At 43.1% G+C, this 23637-nt stretch overlaps 1 protein-coding gene across 2 annotated transcripts in view; it reads left to right on the forward strand.

Moving 5' to 3' along the window:
- The window catches only part of Map3k1 (mitogen-activated protein kinase kinase kinase 1), a 62116-nt gene that overhangs the window by 20005 nt on the left and 18474 nt on the right, over positions 1 to 23637 (forward strand). For both annotated transcript variants that reach the window (XM_034523420.2, XM_076916210.1), the window contains exons 2-6: positions 13071 to 13221; positions 15891 to 16091; positions 19269 to 19469; positions 20080 to 20196; positions 20577 to 20725. In XM_034523420.2, coding sequence (XP_034379311.1) covers positions 13071 to 13221; positions 15891 to 16091; positions 19269 to 19469; positions 20080 to 20196; positions 20577 to 20725 — 819 coding nt within the window. The remainder of the gene's footprint in view (positions 1 to 13070; positions 13222 to 15890; positions 16092 to 19268; positions 19470 to 20079; positions 20197 to 20576; positions 20726 to 23637) is intronic.

A 23637-nucleotide genomic window follows, 5' to 3' on the forward strand; every position in this document is an offset into this window, starting at 1 on the left:
GTCCACTCTCTATTCCGCTTGTATTTACCTAGTCTGTCCCTGTGCCAACCTTTCTACTGAGACAGTGAAAATAGAGTTGAACCCACATTCAAAGTCTGGTGGAAGGGACAGGCCAGTGAGGAGCTGTGTACTGAGGATGCTGGAGGAAGGGTCTCTGCACTGTTACAGGGACTGTGGCCTGAGGAGAGCTCAGGTTAGTGTCTGACAGTTTCACCAAGGTATGGGGGGACTGACCCCTAAGACCTTCGAAATGTGAGCCCATAGGCTGTTAAAAGACTTCGTGTGGGTGGGGCCGTGGGGGTCTAGAGCGAAGGCTTCATCAGTGAAGAGCACTGATACTCCAGAGAATGCAGGTTTGATTCCCTCCAGTCCCAGGTAACAGTAACTCCAATACCCTCCTCTGACCTCCTCAGATTCTTAGCACACTCACGATGCACATGTGAACAGGCAGGCAGAACACTCTCCCTTCAAAGAAATAATTCGAATAAAAAAGTTTAGAAATAAATACTTTAAAAAAAAAAACTCGGCCCTGCCCCAGGGGCGCTGTCCTGGGCAGACACACCTAGGGAGAGCATGGAGGGTCCCTTTTGTTCTTCCTTCAGTCCTGCTAGGAAAACTCGGGTTTCACCCACTGCCGAGCGGTTTTCATGTGCCGGTTTGAAAGTCTTGAGGCTTATAACTGTATCGTCCCTTTATCAGCCTAATTGATGGTTAATTGAGATTGCTGTTCCTGACGGAAAGGATCGGCTGGCGTGAGTGCTTATGAAGGAGTCGCTGTTGGTTTAGTGGGAAGAAAAGTCTCTGTCACATTCTCACCCAGTACCCGACTGATGTTAAAACGAGAAAGTGGTTACGATGGGAGGTTTGGAAGCATGCACTGCACAGTTGTGAGTCAGACCCTGCCAGTGAGGCTTGGCCCTGCAAAAGTGAACGGTTTCAGGATTCCGTGAGGTGAGGAGGACGTGACTCGGGAAGACTCCAGCTATATGTGGGGCAGGATGTCAGAGTGAATGCTGCTCCTGTTCTAAGTGATTGGTAGGCAGGCACCTTTGCTATTAATAATTAAATTACATTTTTAGGGAAAGAGCGCCCCCTACTGAGTAAAGCGTTGTTTTTCTTGAGCCCCATCCCTTTCCGTTTCTCCAGCCCAGCAGTCAGCTCTAGTCAGTCCATCTTGCAGTAGAGGGACAACCAGCAGCCAGGATTCTCCTGACACCACCTACACAGCACTTGGCACGTTTCAGAGCTTGGCCATCATTTCAGTGTACCAACCAACTGGCTCAGATGGTTTTGTCTTGACTAGGGAGAGTGACGGGCATATGGCTGGAGCCATGATCTAGAAGCTGCATTCTCAGGGGTGGGGCTGCTGTGTCTACTGAGACGATCCCTTTACAAGTCACTGCAGGGATTCCTGAGATCCACTTGCAAATCCAGAGACCTACTTGGGTGTGATCCACCTAGGCTTTTTCATTCTTAGTTTTTGTTTTGTTTTTTTTTAACAACAGTGTGTTCTCTCCTGAGAAATTGAAGAAACGAACGCTAGCAAACACACCAGCATTTGAGCTAAGGAATGCTGTCTCACAGTTTTGCAGTCGTGATTTTTAGCGGGTTGATACACTCTTGGTAGCATGGCTTAATTCATTACTAGGCCTTTACCTTAGCTTTTCCACTTTGCTGAGCTACACAAGCGTAAGGTAACATTGAAGGGATAACGTGAGCCATGGGCTGAATTGATTTGTACTTGGTGATGTGTTCATCTGTGTTGTACAGCTGATGAAAGGATTTATATCAAGGTCATGAGCTGATTAATACAACTACAGGGGCCGGAGAGATGGCTCTGCTGTAACAAGCATGTTTGCTCTTGCAGAGGACCTGGGTTTGGGTCCCAACACTCAGGTGGCAGCGCACAGCCATCTGTAACTCCAGTTCTGAGAGATCTGACATCCTCTTCTGACCTCCATGGACAGTACTCAGGCACATGCAGACAAACACACACACACAAGTAAATCTTTTAAACAACATAACTTTAAAGAGTTAGAATTTAATATAGAATGTTTGTCTAAGTCAGAAGCATCAAGTGTAGTTCACAAGAGTTTAGTTGTTTGTGTTGTTGTCATTTGAGCTTAAGCTGTATCTTGAAGTGACAGATGCCTAAATAATGAATATTAACTGGCCGAATAGCATTTCTGGTACTGTTATCCCTGGTTCTTGGCAGAGTAGGCCAGGTGCCTGTCCTAGAGAGTTGGACCTCAATGTAGGATGTCAGCGTATGGCAGGCGTGCCTAGTGTCCCTCCAGCTCCTGTTTTCTGACTCCCTGCACTCCAACATGGACAGTGGTTCCATATCTTTTAAGGGAGGATACTGATGATGCTGTTCATCTTTTATAAGACCACAACAGTAATGTTTTCATGTGAAACAGCCTGGAAATCCACGCTTTGCACTGACTACTTTCTTGAATGTTTTTAACTGTTTTAGATGTTTCTAAGAGAGCTTTTAAATGATGCCCATGTTAAGTTAGTACCGTTTTTTAAAATAATAAAAGTATTGAATGGCTTCCTGGGCCATGCTATCACAGAGAGTGTATGATCCACATAGCTTCTGTTTAGATGGTGATCACACAGGAGTCTCATGTTTAAGTATGCTGGTCGCCAAGGGTATTTGTTGCTCTAGGAAGCTTTGTTTCTGATGCCGTGTCCTCATACTGTAAGGAAATTGCACCTATCATTGACAGCAATTATATGATCCTAATACCCACACAGAATAGTCTTAATCCGTGACTCCTGACCCCAGACCCTAGAATAACTTCCACAATAGTCTTCATGTTCTTCATGTTTCTAGTCAAGTATTACCCTCTGAACTTGACAGGAAAAGGCGGTGGTGGAATGGGTAATGGTTCTATTTGGTACTTTTATGTATGCAATAGTAAATATGTGTGTGTGTGTGTGTGTGTGTGTGTGTGTGTGTGTATATATATTCACATATATAGTCGTGTGTGTGTGTGTGTGTGTGTGTGTGTGTGTGTGAGAGAAGCAGCATGGTTTAGGCAGAAGAGGAGAAAGTTTTGAAGACAGAAAGAACTGGTTTTAAAGCTCCCAAGTTCTCACTTAACTGAGTGTTCACTAGACTACTTAATCTTTTTATAAGAGTCTATCCTCAGTAATGACTATTTGAGTCTTTGCTGTGCTCAGACCTGGAGCCACTGAATATGGACATGTGGAGCAGCACCTGGACCTGCGGAGGTCTCCACAGCATAACAATAGAAGCAGTGTTCATAGTTACAGTATCTCCATTTTACATGAGGATCAGCTGAGGGAGGTATGAGAGTTAACTTCCTCCTAAGTACTGTGCATACAAATCCGTACTCTGGAACCGCCTTACATGATAGGTTCTGTTAACCCCACTTCACAGTGAGGAGATGGAGGCGCCGAAGTGTTGAGTGACTTGGACCTAAGTTGCATGGCTAGTAAGATTTGACCCTAGGCAACCTGGCTCCGGTGGTCACATCCCTCGGTCAGGGAGTTGATGTCTGACCTTGTCCACCCCATCCTAGAAACATGTCTTACAAGAGATATGGTCTCTGCTGATTAAGAAGCCCCTTGAGTTTTGTTGCATATTTGTGTAATGTCTGTATAAATTTTTTCACCAAGTCTAGCTTGTTAAGTGTGTCCCTTTGATAGAAACTGCTCCAGTTTTTCTGGAATTGGTGGCTATTGTCCCTTTGGTGCCTCTATTCACTGCACACAGGCATACCTGTACCCCAGAGGGAAGGCTCCCTCCCCTCCTCAGTGTGGGCTAGTGAGTGACTGTGGTCTGTTGTTTTATATCTTTTCTGGAGATCTCAACTCCTCTAGCTGTCAGATCACCCCCTTCAGCTGTGTTTGCCTTTGCATCTTCTTCCAGAGCCTGATGTTGAATGTTCTCTGACATGATTCGGCCATAAGTCAGCCCCTGCCTACGCTCAGCTGTACATGCTGAAGGCTAAAGGCTCACCAGTGCTGACTTTCAGACCCCCAGGCTCTGTTATAAGGAAAAGAGAACACTCTATAGCCCCTTCGGAAGATCTGAATATTGGAGCTTTCTTGTAGCGGTAAAGAGAGTTTTAGAGAAAAACCTTCTTGACTTCTTTGACTTACTTCAGAACTCACCTTCAGCTGAGAATCAGTAGACCAGACAGGTGTAGCTGAACTTGACCTCAGGTTGGATGGAGTCAGGTTCCATTGTCTGAGGACCACTTCCTTCATTGGGATTCAGATTAAGAGCCTTTGCTCACACACACACACACACACCACAGAGAGAGAGAGAGAGAGAGAGAGAGAGAGAGAGAGAGAGAGAGAGAGAGTGTTACCTTCTCCCTCCCTATTTCAGCTCCTGAAGATAGTGAACTTTGTGGTCACTTGAGCCCCACGTTAACAGCCAAGACAGTTGGTGTCAGGTTCTTCTCTGGATTTGCTTCTTAGGAATATCGGCTGTTGAATCGGGTCTGTAAGTGAAATCCAGAGCAGACTTCATGCAGTGTGTTCCGTGGAGCAGCACCTCCCCATTGAGCGTGTTCTGCTCAGAAGAATTTCCACACTGAGCAACTGAGAAGGCTGTTGTGGGCCTCTTTCCTGCCGTGCACCTAGGTTTTCATTAAAGACTCTGATAGGCTGCAGTGAACAGGCTCAGCTGTGGGTTCCAGCTAGTATTTCCTGGTCTGCACACAGATGTGGTATTTGGAATCATAAAGCATTATCTCTTCAAAAGGTGTGGCTCCTGTGTAGTTTGTACACTTCACAAGTTCTGTGTCTGTGGATCCCGCTGTTGGTAATTGTTCAGGCACCACCGCCTCAGTAGATCCTTCTATCCGTAAAGTTAACAATGGGTTGAGCCTACTGCAGAATTATGGTACTTTCTTATTTCTGGGACAGCAGAAGTGATTTTTTTTTTTCACTTCTCTTAAATAATGTCCAGTGTACCTTTACCTTTTGTGCATTTGTTTTTTATTCTTCTGCCTAAGCCATTGCCTATATGGGCAGGTGTGCAACTCACCAAGTAGAGTGGTCTGCCAGGCTTTCAGGAAACCATTAGTCTTCTATTTTGAGCTTCCTAGCTAGCATGCCTTCCCACCCACCAGAAGGAAGGACAGTAGCCCTGGCTGTCCCTCAGGGTACAAAGAAATTACTTTAGCAAAGGCTGTAAAAGAGTTTTGCATTCTACTTTAGTATTAAAAATTCCGGGCATTTAAACCACATTAAAGGATTTTATTACCATCGAAAATAGTTGTTCAAAGTGCCATGTATTTAACTTTTAACCACTGTTCCTAAAATCTGAGAAGGGAATCTGTAAGAACAGATTGCTTCCCTTATTACTAGCCTTGTTTGTTGAATCTCTTGGAAAGATGGCGCACGCTTGGACAAGGTCCTAAAGGAAATCCACAGACAGGATATTCCTGATGTAAAGCAGAACAGTGAAAGAACAGCCACCATCTCTGCCAGTTGCCTGCCTCATGACACAGGCTCTGGACGGTGCTCCCAGGGGAGCACTGGGGGAGCACTGGCAGAGGTATCAGGCTGCTTTGATGAGACCTGCACCACACAAGTGCTAGAGATCCAGCCTGCTTTTCTTGTAAGTGTGAGATCTCATTAGGCTTGGCCACCATTGTCTGGTGGACTGTCCCAGGCCTGGATGTGTCAAGTAGCACAAAGGGACAGAGTTCTTGAGAGGAAATAGACAGCCAAACAACTGTTTTTGTGTTAAAAAAAAAAAAAAAAAAAAAAAAAAAAAAAAAAAAAAGCATCCTTTTCCTTGCTCACTGAGGAAAAGGATGCACACAGCATCCCATTCTCCTCCCTCCCCGAGGAGTCTAACCAACGGTCCTTGATCAAGTATCAAGGACACAGCCAGGAAAAATATAAACATTGGAATTTTTAGCAGTGAATATCAAAAGAATACAAGCTTTCATGGGTGTTTGTGGGAGCAAATAGGAAACAAGACTGTTGATCCTAAGCTTTTTAGAAGACTTTGGGCACTCGGAAGGTTATTTGTGTTTAACCCAACAGCTTTTCCAAATCCCTGCAGAAAAGCATTGAGATGTACTGTGGCAAAGGTGATTTCCTTGATGGATGAGAAAGGATTGGACTTATTTTTAATAAATGTGCAACTGAATGCAGTTGTCTGTCTTCTAGATACTTCGGCCCAACAAGAGCTCAGTGAGTAAAGGTGCTCGCTAGGAAGCCTGACAGAACCCTCATGTGCACAAGGAGAACCAACTCCCATCTCTGTGCATGTGTGAGTGTACACACACACACTAAATGTAAAAAGATTTTAGAATGACTTGGGCATGAGGTTAACGTCATAGACTTCAAAAGTCACAAGAGATTGACAAGCATGGAAGGCAGAGGGGAAACCATATAGAACTATTCACTTTTTAAAAACTAATATCAGAGAAATGGATCAGCACTTAAGATGCTTGCCACAGAAGCCTTGACCACCTGACTTCAACTCCTGGAATTCATGTAAAAGCCAGATAAAGCTGTCTGAATCTCTAATCCCAGAAGTCCTGTGGCAGGCAAGATAGAAGGTGGGGACAAGAGAAGCAGCCAGAAGCTGTAGGCCAGCCAGCCTGCTAGAGTAGAGGAAAGTGACTGGAACAAGAGAGACCTGCCTCACCACTGAGGTGGAAGACCTGACTCCAGAGACATTCACTGCAGCTTTCACATGTGCAGGGTACAGATGCTGCCATAGGTACACGTGTGCACATGCACATACACATGCATACATGCTGACACTCACATGCATACACACAAGGGTACATGCTGACACTCATACACACATGCACACACACGTACATGCTGCCACTCACACACATACACGCGTATATGCTAGCACTCATAGATGCACACACATACATGCTTGCACTCAAACATGCATGCACACACACATGCTGGCACTCATACACACATGTACACACATACATGTTGGCACTCATACACATGTATACATATGCATACATGCTGGCACTCATACACACATGCACGCATGCGTACATGCCAGCACTCACGTAGTTAATTTGAAAGTGACTTATGCTAAGTAGTACCTCTCTGACAGTTTTTAATCCCTGTTATTAAATGTGCACGGTGGCTTTTCAAACAGTCTTACCAAGAGTCCTCATTTAGAAGTAGGAAGACCTTTGGGTGTCCTCTGGTTCTCTTTGAAATTGTTCACATGTCCCCCGCAGGCACTAATCTGCAGTAGAGTCCCAGGTTGCCAGACTGTGCCCATCATGCCCGTTATTTCCCTAGGTCTGTTGACTAGAAATGACGGTCATGGTCTCTGTTGCTTTATAGGTTTGCTCACAGAGGACAGGAAAGAACCGGCTCCCAAGCACCATTTCCTGGGTCAGTCAGTAAGCCTCAGTTTGCAGTGTGGCTGTTTTGCTCTCCAGACCATGCTGGCCTCAAACTTGTCATCCTCCTGTCTCAGTGTTCTGAGTGCTGGGATTAGAGGTGTATACCAACCACTACAGCTAGCTCCACCATGCTATTTTGATTGATTTACATTTATAATATATTCCAAACAGTCATATACTTACATGGTATAAATTCATTTGCTTGGATTCACAGATTAGTTTCTGCTGAAGTATTATCTAATGTGATTTTAAAATTTAAGATTAAATGTAATCTCTAGCAGCAGTTGCTGGGTTTTTGCAATGTAAAATATGGTGCAGAAATGCAAAAGTTATGTGTAACCTTAACCAAGTGATGCATAGCCACACTGCAAACTGAGGCTCCCTGAAGATGTAGCCTAGGCCACAGAGTGGCACTGTCCCTGGAAGAAAGGAAAACAGGGAATAGATTTTTTTTTTATTGTTGTGCTAAAGAGAATGTTTATCCAACCTGGGAAAAGCAAGCTTGTTTCTCCTTGTAAGGTAAATGGGCATCACTTGTTTAAGCTCTAAGCTGAGTGTTTCTGAATTTATTAAAAAAAAAAAAAAAAAAATCTCCTGAGATCTGGCTTTGATAGTTCGAGCCGTTCCAGGTACCCACGGCCTGTGCAGACTTGAGTGTTGCCTTGGGCGGAGGTGAAAGGGCTGCCCTTCACCCCTTCACCCCTTCACCCCTTCACCATGGTTCTTCCTGCTCAGGAGGAGGCCAGCTGTTGGACAGTCCACCTGGAGAAAACACAGCTGTCCCAGTATTGAAATACAGATTTTTGGATTTTGTTTTTCTGTCTGCACATGGTCACGTCTAGTTTTGTAGACCTGTGAGTACTCGCTGCTTTCCGTCACCGGTTGAAAAGACTGAAGTCGCAGCTAAGCAGGTTTTGTTTTAACATGGGGACACACTGTGCACTTATAGCTTCCCACTCAACCAGCGCAGCACATGCTGTGCCCTGTGCTGAGTGAGGGGTCCTCACTCATCCACCACTCACTGCATTCGTCTTTGGCCCTTTCCCTGGGTCCTGGGCTCTCAGGTGGACAGACAGTTCCTCCCTTGGTCCCCTTGCTCCTTGGCAGTTATATGTGCAGTTGGTGTATGAATTCTTGCTGGAGTGAGCGCTTACATGTCTGGGAGCCATCTGTGTCTCACATAACCAGGGTCTTTCCCCACATCTCTTCTGGACTCCACAGGCATCAAGAGTCTCCTTAGTACAGCACCCAGAGTCTACACTGTTAAAGTTGTACCTACCCATACTAAAGGCCTGTGCTGACCAGGAAGGTTGTTCCTGGACACTGCAGTTGTCACTGTAGTAACAGCTGCTCATGCCACACAGGAGGACTCTGATCAGACAGAATTTGTGTACTTTTCAAATTCTGCTAATAAAATGGATGCCGCTAAAAAAGAGAGACATACTATTAATGTAGCCCAGGCTAGTCTGGAGCTTCCTGCTTCAGCCTCCCAGGTGCAGTTCTGCCCCAAGCCTGGTTTATAAAACCAGGCTGCCTGCTGAGCCATCCTGCAGCCCACATTTAACCCTTTCTACTCCTACATAGCCTGTCTACTTTTTGAAAAAAGGTAGGGTTTTGAGTGTCCTTGAGAGTCTTGTATGTGTGTCTTTGTTGTGCAAAGCTGAAATCTGAGCCTGGCTTTTGTGGATTTTCCCAGGGACTAGAGTGTGTTAGGGTGTTTCATTCCAGACTAGATGGTTTATATCTGTAGATTAACTTAGGAATAATGAAAAACCTTCGTAATAAATAACATTAAAATCTTGGGTTAGCTGGTTAAAGAATCGTGAAAATACTTCCGTCGCTGAGACATGCCTGTGGCCCTTGGAGAGTTATGGCTTGTCACTTGGGACAGTACTAGGCTAGCACTAATTGTCTAATAGCTGCAGAGGGACCGGTACAACCCCTGTGCCTGCTTTTATTGCTCCTCCTTGGGCTCTGACTGTTTTATTCTGTCTGTGTCTACCATTTCACCTCACTGTGTTTCTCCTTTGTTATTCTGATCCCACTCTTTACTCGGTGACACTTTTCGAATATCCTACTTTCAAACTCCAAGATACCCAATACCATTTCAGTATAAAGTGTCTTTGAACCAAGGTGCACTTACTATTGGAACGGCCAGCTATGAACTACAGGATGTGTTCAGTACACAACAGAAAGAGAGAAAGCTCCTGGGGACTGCCCCATCCCCCCACCCCCAATACATGCCTCTCTAAAAGGTACCATATATCAAGCCCAGCACACTTGGCTCCGCCCACAGGAAAGTGCTGACAGTGCAGCCCATCCTGTAAGGTCTCCCAGTGCTGTGAGGAAAGTGGGAATTTAGCTCCTCAACTTTAGATCATAATACGGCAGATGTGTCGCCTGCTAGGACAGACCGACTAGTGACTACAGAATGCTGGTAGGGAATTTAGACATGCGAGGATAGGAAACTTTGCAGATAGCATATACGTGTGTGTGTGTGTGTGTGTGTATGTGTGTGTGTGTGTGTGTGTGTGTGCACGTGTGTGTACGTGCTCTCTGCAAAGACATGTATGAATTGTTGATGTTCTTAAGAAGGAAGCACCTTGGGCTGGAGAGATGGCTCAGTGGTTAAGAGCACTGACTGCTCTTCCAGAGGTCCTGAGTTCAATTCCCAGCAACCACATGGTGGCTCACAACCATCCATAATGAGATCTGATGCCCTCTTCTGGTGTGTCTGAAGATAGCTACAGTGTACTCACATACATAAAAGTAAATAAATCTTTAAAAAAAAAAAAGAAAGAAAGAAAGAAGCACCTTGCTGTGTGCCTGGAGTGTGTGTCACTCTAGGAGGGACCTAGTTTATGGAACTGATGAACTTAGACGCTCAGACATTAATATCATCATAATAATATAAAAATGACCTCTTGCCAGACGGAAGGGTGGCTCTTGAAGCCCCTAGAGTTTAACAGCTGTACTCCATAGGTGTAGAAAGAGCCAGGGATTAGAAACCTAACATTAGGCTGAGGAAGGGTTTTAAAGTTCTAGGTCAAGCATATAATGTCCACTGACCCTCATGCACCCCAGGTCAACAGGAACAGACCTGTCTATTAGTGGTCTATCAGTGTTTGCCTTTCAGACTCACCCAACTCAATCCTTCCTTGTTCTTGTTCTAAGTCTTCAAGTAGTTTTCCCCAGAAGTATTCTGGCTTTACTAGAATGAGTTAACGAAAAAAGTCAGACATGTATAAACTATTTTAGCTAAAAGCAAATATGTTTCTAGGTAATAAAAGCCATGGTACACTACCCCCACCCCACACACATACTCATCATACCTGCCGTGGTTAACCAGCCACTAGAAGTTCCTAGTGGATTCAAGGATTTCTGGGTATAGTAGCTTTGGTTAAAAAAGGAAGCTTGCACTCTCCTGTAGCTGTAGTATTCCTTGGCTGGCAAGTCATTGCTGTGCATGTGTACACACACATGCCTGACAGCTAGAGACCCGCCGTCCGTGGATGGAGGACAGGCTAGGCTGAGGAAACAGTGCACGCATGTGAGGAAGACTTGTTTCCCGGTTCCTACTTCAGAGACAGCGGAAACAATTAGGAAAAAAACAATTTTGCTTTTGTTCATTTGTTTGTTTATTTGTATGTTTGTTTTCGTGGCATGAAAAATAGGATGTGCTGCATGTTTTCTTTTGATTCTTTTTTCTGAGACCTCAATGTTTGGGAAGTAGAATGTGGGTACCTATCTCCTCTGATCTGCTCCCAGCCTGAAGGAGGCTCCCTTAAAACTCCAAGCAAGGAACACTTACTTATAAAGGCTCCAGGAGCAAACAGTTCTCTCCAGTAGAGTTTGCAGTTGCAGAGAGGAGGAGACATGTTTGTAAGCTGCAGTGATCACTTTGAAGGAGAAATAAATAGCTGTGAAAGGGTGAACTGCCACAGTCTCTGAATGGTTGTGTAGAAGTGAATTCAATGAGGAGTCAGATGGGACATAGCCTGTCCAGGACACCCGGAGCCATGTGTCCTGGAGCCTGGGAGACTGGGGCGGCAGTGAGAAGAAGCCAGCTCCAGAGACCCTGCCAGCCCTGAGCCTCCCTCCCCCCAGCAGTTGTGACTATAGCCTGGAACCTTGTGACTCTTAGGCTGAGGGGTTTCCTGAGTGTCCTCCATTTGTTTCCTTCCAGAGTCTTGCTAAGCGTTCCTTGCTTGGAGTTTGAAGGGAGCCTCCTTCAGGCTGGGAGCAGTTCAGAGGAGATAAGCACCCACATTGTCCTGTCTTCTCCCTTTACCTCCCGTCTGCCTTTCTTCCATCCTCTGTTATCTGACAGTGACTTCATCACCGTCGTCATCATAACAACACAATACATAATGTGTATTTACAGCATAGAAACAGCCAAATACTGCTAAGTAAATGAACATCATTTAAGACAACCTTTCCATTCTGCATTCCTTCTTTCTTTGGAACTAACTCTTTCTCTCTCTCTCTCTCTCTCTCTCTCTCTCTCTCTCTCTCTCTCTCTCTCTCTCTCTGAGTATCAGTATATTTGATTTGTAGCCTGTGACTGCCCGTTTGCCAAGATTCAGATGCATGTAGCCATTTCTGACAGTGTGCTTGCTGTGTGCTTTTGTGCACCACAATATTGGTATTTCACTGGAGTCAGATAAGCATGCCCTCTCTGGTCCTCTGTACCTTGGGGTTTTGGTTTGGTTTGGTTTTTTGCCTTTGTTTTAATTGAGCCACTGCATCTGAGTGATGATTAACTGGAGAATTCCCCGACAAGTTCGAAGGTAACATTTAGTGAGTTCAAGGTCATCGTTTCTGGTATTTCTACGCGTGCTTCCCTTTCCTGTCAGGGAACAAAATCATTATTCTCTAGCTTTACTGACTTTCCAAAAATAGTTACTGAAGTTAGCCTAGAATTCTAAAAATTGGTATTCTCCCAGAATACGGGTACTTGGCCTTCCCTGGGAGCCAGGCTTTGAAGTCTGTGCATGCATGTGTGTGTGTACGCACACCAGTGGAGATGGGTGCACTTTGAAATTAGCGGTCTTCCAGAGAGTGGTGCTTTTACCTATTAGAGTTTGTCTAATTAGTTCCCCGAAGTCCCTCACTTAAATATTATCTTACTTCTGGCAACTCATTATTATGAAATTAAGATCAAAGTATTCGCAGGAAGTCATTTCCTCTCAAGGGCTTCATCCTAGTCTTCTTGTTCTGGGGACATGCAGACCTGATCATTCAGGCAGCAAAAAGTTATTTCAGGATATTGGCATGAATAGTTAGAAATTCTGGAATACGGGTAGTAAGGAGCTTCCTAAATATTTGTTTCTTGTATATTATAATATTGATGTAGTGGGCAGTCTTTGCTGAGGCAGTAGCTAATGCTTTGGATTTGTTCTGGTAACTTCTAGGAAAGGACCTGCATTGTATATTATTAGGAAGCTTACAAACCTCCTCTTTTTAGAGACACTGTTAAAATTAGTGGTAGCAGACAATGCTGAGCTAAACACAGAATTCATAATGCACACTGTTTTTGTACCTTACCTCTGTCTTTCTGTGGGGTTTGTAGCTGTCTTTTCAGGCACCTGTAACCAGCATAAAACAGTTGTTTACCTGTGCTTAGAAATTATTTCTTGTATCTGACGTTTCTCTTTGTCCTTATTTCTCCCGTAACTTTAGTCGCGAGATGGAGAATAAAGAAACCCTCAAAGGACTGCACAAGATGGAGGATCGCCCAGAGGAGCGGATGATCAGGGAGAAGCTCAAGGCGACCTGCATGCCTGCCTGGAAGCACGAGTGGCTGGAAAGGCGGAACAGGAGAGGCCCTGTGGTGAGTGTGGGCACCAGCTCCGGGGACGGAAGCAGAGGAAGTGAGAAGCCCAGCTTCCTGTTTCCCTGAAATAAGTCATAATTAAAACTCTGCTCATTAAACAACTGAAACCATGGTAGTAAAGTGATTGGTGGTGTGCTTAAAGCAACACTGCCCTCCAGTGTCGGGGTCTGTGCTCTTGAGTAGCTTTATAGTGTACTTTCTGAATAAAAATTCTAACTTATTTGAGATGCTTTATGTCTAATAAGGTCTAAGAATCATATTTCCAGAAGTCTTTCAGGAAAGGGGGAAAAATCAGATTAAATAGACTTGGAGCTAAAAATAAGATTTATGGAGTCACAAGAGTAGCTAGGTTAAGGAGGGAAAGGCTCTTGTATCCTGAGCTGTGATTTCCGCTCAGACAGTTGAAGGTGCAGTTGTGACATGTGCTTCTGCATCCAGACAAAGGAAGAGGCCTGCCGCCAGTCTCCTGAAAACACTTGGTTAATGTTTTTCTTTTGAAATAGAGATAGCGATGATAAGATTCATTATACTCCAGCCAGCTCCTGACTCAGCCCGGCCTTCTTCCTCATCCCACGGGCAGATTTAAGTTTTAATCGACTAAATACAAAATAAATTTCAGCTTTGAGATTTTATTCTCTGTCTTAGTGTCTTGACTGCATGTTGTCTGTGTATCGTGTGGGTACCTAGTACCCACATGTGGTGGGATTCTTCGCCGTTTCTTTTTTTTTGCAAAGGATGGAGAAGTCAAGGACTAAGCTTAGAAACTTTTTGCTGAAACACTTTTAGAGGTGGCAGTGAAGAGGGACTTATTTCTGTTTTGTCAGTGTAGAGAACTGAGCAGTGAAAATCATCGGAGCTTAGAGCGTGCTCCATCGGAGCTTAGAGCGTGCTCCATCAGAGCTTAGAGCGTGCTCCATCAGAGCTTAGAGCGTGCTCCATCAGAGCTTAGAGCATGCTTCTTTTCAGGCTCCTGGAGCTGTAGTTATTCTGCAGTGATGTATGTCATTGCCAACCACATTAATGTTATATTGTTTAAAACTAATTTTTTCTCACTGTCTACTTTCTGGTAAATACTTAAATACCTTGTGTATGTATATGGGGCAGGAGGAAAGAGCGAAGGAATCTGTAGAATGAGTAACAAAACGTATAATCCTTGAGCACAGTTGCCCAGCCTGCATTCTGTGGCTTACAGATTTCAGATTATCCTTAGGAAGTTTACTGTGTTCTTGGAAGGTCTAATTACGTTTATTTTTATTGTTTTTATTCAGTTGCCTTTAAAACCTTCTTAAAACACTAAATAAAAAATATCTCCAAACAGGAAATTGAGGCTTATACAGAGTAAGTAAAAGCAATGTGTAAAATAACACAGAGCCGTTAATGGGCAGGTAGCAGATGTGTGGGCCAGACAGCCAAGCAATAAAGAGTTAGGGCAGATGAAGAATGTCGGCTGGGCCGGTAAGATGGCTCTCTGGCTAAAAGGCTCTCAGCAGGTCAAACTGTCAGTGTTTGGTCCACACAGTGTACACTCTGACTTCACACACGAATAAAGAAATAAATGCAGTTCCAAAAAAGATTTTAGGAGGCGGAAACATGGCTCAGCAGTTAAAGAGTATGTTATCTGTTCTTGCAAAGGGACTGAGAAGTTCCTGGCCCCCACATCTGGTGGCTCACACCTGTAACTGTAGCTCCAGCGGGATCACTGCCCTGTCATCCTCAGGTCCTTGCACCCATGTACACATCCCCCATAAATAAAAATAATAAAGATAACCCTTTTTTAAACTACAAAAATCTTTAAAGAATGTAGGTTGCATTGACAGAGGGTTAGTAAACAGTAGGATTGTAACTGAACTGAAGGGATGGGTGAGCGTTCCTCAGGTGGAATTGTGCGTACAAAGGAGGAGATGCAGGAATGCACAGTGTAGACCTCACTATACTCAGGGTGCAGTGCCCAGGTTTGGTCCAAGAGGCCTGTATTTAAACATGGCAGTAACAGCAGCAGTTGTGTAAATTGCATGTTTCCAATTTAAGAAGTTGGTCTTTAAGCTTGTAGCTTCCCTGGCTTTTTCTAAGCCCTTAATCTCTCTTTTTCCCCTTGGTCCTGAGACTTGAACCTAAGGCCCCATACATGCTGAGAAACCTCTGACCACTGGGCTGTGCTGCTGCCCTTCCCTGCCTTCTTCAGCTACACCTTAAAAATATTGTAAAATAACATTTTTTATGATAGTATACCACGATCAAACTGTATTTGACTACTTAATACCCATTATTACTGTTTTTATGACCTACATTTTTCCAAATACAAAGGAATAGTTCTTCAGTTTCATTGAATAATTCTTGAAGTGCTAATTTTTCTGCATTTGATTCCTAATTTAAGTTGATTCTGAATATCAAATGAGCTAGAGAATACAATAAATAGCAATTAGTTTTTCTGTAATTTTGTATGGTAACCTTAATTAATGTAAACACAAGATAAACGACATTTGTGTAAGTAAAATAGTCATCCAACACCAGTGACATAGAGAAATACCAAATAAACTGTGACCTGTTACCTGGTATATTTGTATTAATATTGTATAAAAGCTCAATTCATTTTCCACTCTATGATGTTCAAATGTGCTTCTTGTATATTTTAAAGTAAGCAAAATATTGAACTATTTTCGGTTCAGGTGGTGAAACCAATCCCTATTAAAGGAGATGGATCTGAAATGAATAACTTGGCAGCTGAGCCCCAAGGAGAGGGCCAGGCAGGCTCTGCTGCTCCAGCCCCCAAGGGCCGGCGTAGCCCATCTCCTGGCAGCTCCCCGTCAGGGCGCTCAGTGAAGCCGGAGTCCCCAGGAGTGAGACGGAAGCGAGTGTCCCCGGTGCCTGTAAGTTAAGATTCAAACCCAGACTGTTCACATCTGTCATCTTTGTCTCGTTCACAACACAGAAAGGGTTGCCCAGCTGTGCCACAGAGCACCGGCTTCCAGAGTGTGATCTGAAGTGACCCGTGAGGATCATGGGTCCTAGGAACCCAAAAGATGCTCTGTTTGTCAGGTCAGAACTAGGCCTGTGAGATGCTCTGTGGAGTCTATCAGGTCAAAAATAGTTTTATACAAAAAACAGTGTTTTGTCTGCCTTGCTCAGTGCACGAGTAACTGATGAAGTTACTGGTTCTCTCACCCCAGTTAACGGTATTCTACGACATCAGGATTGGGGTTTCCCTCTGTTAGCGACTAACCGGCCTCTGTGTTTTCATATCTCCTGTTCACCTCCACTACTCCAGCTCAGAGAATCTGTGTTCTTCATTAGTCTAGGAATGAAGAGCGCTACTTTGACTTAAGAATGCCTTTGTGAACGAAATAGAAATTATGTTTTTGAATCTCGATGTGTATTAAATATTAATCCTGTGATACTTGGTGAAATGGGATACTTACATAAAGCACTTCTACTACACCCTAAAATGTGGTCACCATCTCAGGGAAAGCATTCGTATGCAGTTGTTGGAGTTGCATCCTATTTTCATGGAACAAAATCATTAATTGAAAAAATTGACCGACAAAGTATGGTTGTTTAGACATGTATTTAACAGACATTTTCCCCTAAAGCCAACCAAATGAAACTGTCTCTTCAAAGAAAATAAAGTCTTTTTAACCACTGATAAGGTTTATGGTTCCAAAGCAAAAATTTAAATTTTAGAAAACAAGTCCCACTGTGCTTGACTGTTTCTCAATATTTAGACCTTTCTGAGTCGGATGATATAATTTTTTTTTTAACATTGCATGATTAAGTATATCTGTGTTACTTAGTAAACTAACATTTTGTATGCTTCATGATTAAGTGTATGCTGAAGGGAAATCATTCATGGGATCCATTCAGGGCGTAAAGTGTACCCCTTGGATTTAACATGCCAGTAAGAAAAAGATACAGTTCTTTCACGCTCATGTCGCACCTGCCTCCATTGCTCAGTAGTTAAGAGCACCTGCTGCTCTGCCCAGCTCCCACAAGGTGGCTCACAGCCTCCTGGAACGCCACTGTTGGGGAATCTGATGCCCTCTTCTGGTCTTGTGGACATTGCACATACACGGTGCACATTGTACATGTAGGCAGACTTCTTACACACATAAAATAAAAGCAAATAGATGTAAAGAAAATTGAGACTTGCTGTTTGAGTTTTGGGCTCAAATTTGGGGTGTGTGTGATAGGCACCTATAGTATCATAGAGAAGTATGTGTACTTAAATCAACACATATCAAAGGAGACCAGAGAGCTTTTTATGTTAAATCAGACATTAGATAAGATAGCATGGGGCAGTAGAGACTCTAGTGGTGGAAACTTACATCTCAGCACTTCGTACATTTGAAGAGTGAGTGAGTGCGTGTGTGAGTGAGTAGACGGACTGTGGTGAGCACAAGGAAACACTTAAGTCTCCCTGGCTATTGTTAAAGCACGTAAATCCACCCAAAGTAGACTTTTCATCACTAACACTGGTGACTGCACTGTCACTGGGACCGGCTCATACATTTGAAAACTGGGGGCAGAAGCTTGTCCTTGCACCTGATGGCCTCTCCTCAGCCTGCAGTGCCTCCTTTGCAAAGCGCCAGCAGTGGAGGCTGCTGGACCAGAGCAGATGCTGCTGCATGCGAGCTCTTAGGCATCCATTTGTATCTTGATTTCATGAGGCACCAAAGGGAAGGATGACCCTGAATGTATAAACAGAATTTTACCTTCCTGTGCCCCTTGCCCCAAACCATGTTTAAACCTCAGTAAGGATGAGCTAGGCACCATTAGGCTGAAGTTGTTTCTGTACTTGGAAATCAGACTGAGTTTTAATCAACCACAGACAGACAGCCTATTTGTTGTAGAGCTAAGATGCACCTATCATACACACCCACTCATGGCCAAGGCTCACTGTAGCCAGTCCAGCGATTGCTTCACCTTGCTTTGTGTTCAGCCTACACAGGATGGCTGGACATGGCTAAGTCATCTCTCTGAAACTCCAGATTTTGAATGCTGCCCAATCCGTGGGATCATGCTTTGCTCAAGTAAATCATGATCTACAGTTTCCCTGTTAACCCTAGCCCCTTCGTTATCCCCAGGCAATCACTAGCCTCTTTTGTCTGTGTATCTGCCTTTACGGATGGCATTCCATGGCAGGCACCTTTGACTTAGGTCATGTCACAGTACACATCAGGCTTCTTTTCAACTGTTGCATATTCTTCTGTGTGACCGGATACCACATTCTGTTAATCCACTCATCCAATGGGCTGCTTCTTCCTCAGGCTACTATGAGAGATACTGTGTCAACATTCACATACAGGTTTGTGTGTGGATGTTTCCGTTTCTCTTGAGTTCATACCTAGGGGTGGGATTCCTGGGTGGAAATTTAACATTTTCAGAAACTGTTACACCGTTTGCCATGGCAGCTGCATACTTTACACACCACCAGAGGGTTCTGGGAAGCTTTATAGTTTGGTACTGTTTATTATGTTATAACTGTTCAGGCCAGGCATCTCCACCAACCATAAGCCCTACTGGGTGCTGATGACAAGACCAAGTTCTGGAGGAAAGGAACAGCTCAGTGAGCATGATGTTTGTTTCAGAAGGTTTTGGTCAGCCGCCAGGGGGTGTTTTCAAGGAAGAAGAGTGCGAGGCAGCGGTTGTGAATCCCATCATGGGGAGCTAGAAGCCCAGAGATGGCTTGTTTACATTCACTGCAAGAAATGGTACTTCACCTGCATATGGTCGCTTCATATGCCTTTAGCTATGTGCTTTTACCTTGCACAGTACTTTAGAAGACCCAAGTTCTTGGAGTAGTTTATAAAATGACCATATGGTTGTCTCTCAGGCAAAGATTTATTGTCTCCTCTAGGGATGACTGAGATTCTGAAAGTCCTTCTAAAATGAGAGTGTCAGGTAACAGCATTTTACTTCATACATGAAGCATTTTTTTTTTTTATCTAGGAATGTAGTTTGCCACATGACTTTCTGGTATGACCTGTTTTGACTGTTAATTTCTTATTAAGAAGTGCAAGATTTACCTAATAAAAAACAATGTTGTAAAGTTCCAGAGTGGCAGAATCACACCACCCCGAAGAGCTCCATCACCAGATGGCTTCTCACCGTACAGCCCAGAGGAGACGAGCCGCCGAGTGAACAAAGTGATGAGGGCCAGGCTGTACCTCCTGCAGCAGATAGGACCCAACTCCTTCCTGATTGGAGGAGACAGCCCAGACAATAAATACCGGGTGTTTATTGGTCCACAGGTAGTGTCTGACACTATTTTATATTTAGTTGGTATATGACACCATTTTTAGCCTGAGTACTAGGAACTGGTTTTTCTTCTTCTTGTGTGTGGTTTTCACTGTACAAGTGTCACTTCATCCTGGAGGTTTCTTTTGGTCAATTTTCCTATTTGTGGTTTTTGTTTTGTTTTTGTTTTCATTTTGCAACAGTCTTACTATGTGTCTAGCTTGCTTCAGATTCACTTTGTAGCCTAGACCTGCCCCAAATTCACAGTGATCCTCCTGTGTCAGCTTTGCAACTACTAGAATTACAGGCATGTATTTTCATGGCTCTCAGTGTTATAAGGTCCTTACCTAAGATGAGTTCATTCTGTTTAGTAAATTAAAGTGAGTTTAAAATGCATCCAGGCTATGTCTGATGTTTTTACTATATCTTAGTGCCATGAATAAAATTAATCTATCAAATATATTCATTGAAAATAGACTAATGCATGGAAATATCTGTCTTTATGTGAGGATGATGAAGAATGTTAGTAGAAACTTTAATAAAAATAGACTTGAAATGGCAGAGCAGGGCAGCTAGAACCATTCTCACAGATTTGTTCACAACGGTTCTCTTTCTGTTCCACAGAATTGCAGCTGTGGTCGTGGGACGTTCTGTATTCACCTCTTGTTTGTCATGCTCCGGGTGTTTCAGCTAGAACCCTCGGACCCCATGTTATGGAGAAAAACTTTAAAAAATTTTGAGGTAATTTTTTAATGTACAACTCTAAGATAAAATTGGCAACAGACTTGTATGGTACCTCTTGAATTTTACCAAGAGCACTGAATTTAAATAGACAGTGGCCATGTTGGGCATGTGAAGCTACATAAGAATTATCTGATGCCTTTAAAGGTTCTTTGGTGATTTACTGAGTGACAAATGGTTTGGTTTTCTATTTCCTAAACTGTAAAAGGCAGTAAACACTGTCCTGCTGTAAAACTCGTTCTTAGTAAACTGCAATCTTACGTTTGAACCTCTTAAATCAGCTCTGTGCAAACTTTATGCAAATAAAGATGAATAATTCACCTCTTCATATGCATAATTATGGCATCCATATCATTGACGCTGTCTTTTTCCAATGTTAGGTTGAGAGTTTGTTCCAGAAATACCACAGTAGGCGTAGCTCGAGAATCAAAGCTCCATCTCGGAACACCATCCAGAAGTTTGTCTCACGCATGTCAAATTGTCACACATTGTCATCGTCTAGCACATCCACATCTAGTTCAGAAAACAGGTTTGTACTTGTCACAGAGCTGAGCACTGATCTACTGTCACATCATATTTTTTTTTTTATTTTACTTACTAAATTGCTATACAATGATGTAATTATTGAATCTTGGCTTTTCGTGTTTAAACCAAAGGTAAACATGAAGACATTTCGCTCTTCACAGTACAACATTAGAAATGATGTATTAGAAATTAACATAATGTCCAGTCTTGTGAGAAAGCAGGCTTATAAATTACTGAGAGAGAGGCTGGTATGTCAGACATTACTGTAGCCAAGTCCCTAATAGTTCCCTTCTGTTCTTAGGTAGATTTTTGTCACTGTCCCACAGATAATGAAGCTGAGGCACTGTAAAGTAGAAGGAAACATCTGTAATTCTTTTATAAATAAACTGTATACAAAGCAAAGTGGTTTTCCAAAATCACTTTCAAGTATAGGATTTTTATATCGTATAACATCAGTCCTCCCTTCACAGCTGTTTTCAGAGTCTGTACCTGGGAGAAGATGAGCGTTCTCTAACTAGGCAGGTCAGTCATAGGAGAAGAGGTTCACCGTCACTCACAGTCACTACTTACAGTCTACAGTGCTTCACAAACTCCATAGCACAGTGGCTAGAAAGATGTCAGAGACAAGCTCTGAAGGATGCAGAATAAATGTGGGTGTTTTCAAGTTCTGGTATTCTGTGGAGACTATTATCCGCACTGTAACGGAACTTTTCTTTCTGTTCTGTGGTACTTCCTTTTGGTATAAAAATGAGAAGGTTCAGTTACAGCAGAAAGAGAAAGTCTGTTCTTGGCTCCCTGGTTTGAGAAGCACTGTCTGTGAGGCCTCATCTGCATCCCATCACAGACCCTTAAGTTCATAACTGCCTCGGAATTAACGAAGCAGAGGGAGGTGCTGCTGAGGGCCCATGGAGTGAAAGACAGATTTTATTTTCATCTGTGGAAAACACAAATATTTGTGAAACAAAAGATTTTCTGGCTTTCTTAGATGTGGATGAAGCCAGAGAGGCAGTATAACTCGTGTAAGTCATAGTGTAACCAGAATGTGGACATCTTGACTCCTATCCCAGGTTTCTTTCTGTTCGTAAATAACCGGGGAGGGGGGGGGAACTTGGGGAGGTTGGTCTCTCTTTATCAAGCTTCAGAAACCAAACTTACTTTCTCCTTTTGTTGAAGAAAGAAAAAAAAATGTTTCAAGCTAAATAGCTTAAATCAGAAGTTTCTGAGGTGAGCAAGGAGACGCTCTTGATATGGGCTGGGATCTGAGGTTTCCAGGTGCATTGCTACATCAGTGGTGTAGGCACAAGAGTTTGTCATTATAATATATCGAAATCATGTAAGTTTTTGTTCCACGTAATCACATATTTTTATAGAAAAACTAAATAATAAAAAGAAAACCTAAAGGGAGATTCATCTCAGGTCTAATTTTATAAAAATTTCAAATGATATCTCAAAAAAGTAGAAAATGAAATAGAGGCTCGAGAGGTGCCAGCAGCTGAGAGCACCGACTGCTGTTCCAGAGGACCCAGGGTGAATTCCCAGCACCTCGTGGTCGCTAACAACCATTCGTAATAACTCCAGTTCCAGGGGATCTGACACCCTCTTCTGGCCTCCACAGGCACCAGGCATGCATGTGGTACATATATGTACATACAGGCAAAACACTCGCATGCGTGCAATAAAAATAAAAAATAAACAAGATTAAAGCATGAAAATACATAAAACCCTTCCAAAAACAAAATGCAAAGGTGATCCTAGAACCTCAATGTATAGAAAAAGTGCATAAAGAAAATAGTCATAAAAGAAATTTTTTATTGTTTTTCTTTTGTTTTGTTTTTTCGAGACAAGGTTTCTCAGTGTAGCCCTGGCTGTCCTGGAACTCAGGCCGGCCTCAAACTTAGGGATCTGCCTGCCTCTGTCTCCTGAGTGCTGGAATTAAATGAATGTGACACAATCCCCGGCTCATAAAAGAAAATTTTGAAGAGGCTAGTAAATATGTCAGTGAACCCAGTAACATTTTGAGAAATGCTTGCTAAAAATCATCACACCAGGTGGAGATGAGAAAGGTAGGAAAAGTGTGAGGTAGAGCACAATATAGTGGCACATGTGGGTGAAGATGCCATAGTGAATCCAGGACCTTGTGGGCTTTTTTACATCATAAAAATAACATATTTATGAATTTTTTTATTTAAAAGCAAACATAAAATTTTATATTTTTATATATTAATATACATATATATGGGAAAATGGCACATTTTACTTATGTAACTAAGGGAGCTTTTGTAATGCAGCTGTTCTGTTCTTGAAAGGCATCCACTGTGTGTAAAGTAGTTCAGTCTTTCTGGGCAGCAGGGTAGTTTTCTGAAACATTTTCATATCTTGTTCTAGAACAAGCGCTAGCCAGAGCTGGCGCATTGACGAACTGTGCCATCTTCAGTATGTTTTATGTGTGGCCTGTTTGTTATGTGTGTCATAGTGTAGTGAAGCTATAGAAAAAGGTTATATATATATGAATATAGAAAAAAAATAGCCAGCAACAAATGAATGATTAAAACATCCCCACACTGTAGCCAGACGTGGTGATGACACACACATGTAATCCACGCAGCATTCCGGAGGCTGAGAGAGGGCAGCAGTGAGTCTGGGGCCATTTGGGCTGAGTAGCAAGTTCCAGGCCAACTTGGAGTATATGGAAGGGCCTTATACACTGGACCCTACCCCACCGTATGTCCATGTTATAAATATGTCATATAACCATTAAAATTACACCTCTGAAAACTACTGTATACCATGGAAAGTGTTGATAAGTGAAACCTTACTTGAGTTCTGTTGCTTACATGTACCAATTTTATATATGAAATTAAAATATTAGGGCAGAATTATAATGGTCACTAATAGTGTCTGTTATTACAGCTGGCT

The sequence above is a fragment of the Arvicanthis niloticus genome, chromosome 19 (assembly GCF_011762505.2).
Source record: "Arvicanthis niloticus isolate mArvNil1 chromosome 19, mArvNil1.pat.X, whole genome shotgun sequence".
NCBI lineage: Eukaryota > Metazoa > Chordata > Mammalia > Rodentia > Muridae > Arvicanthis > Arvicanthis niloticus.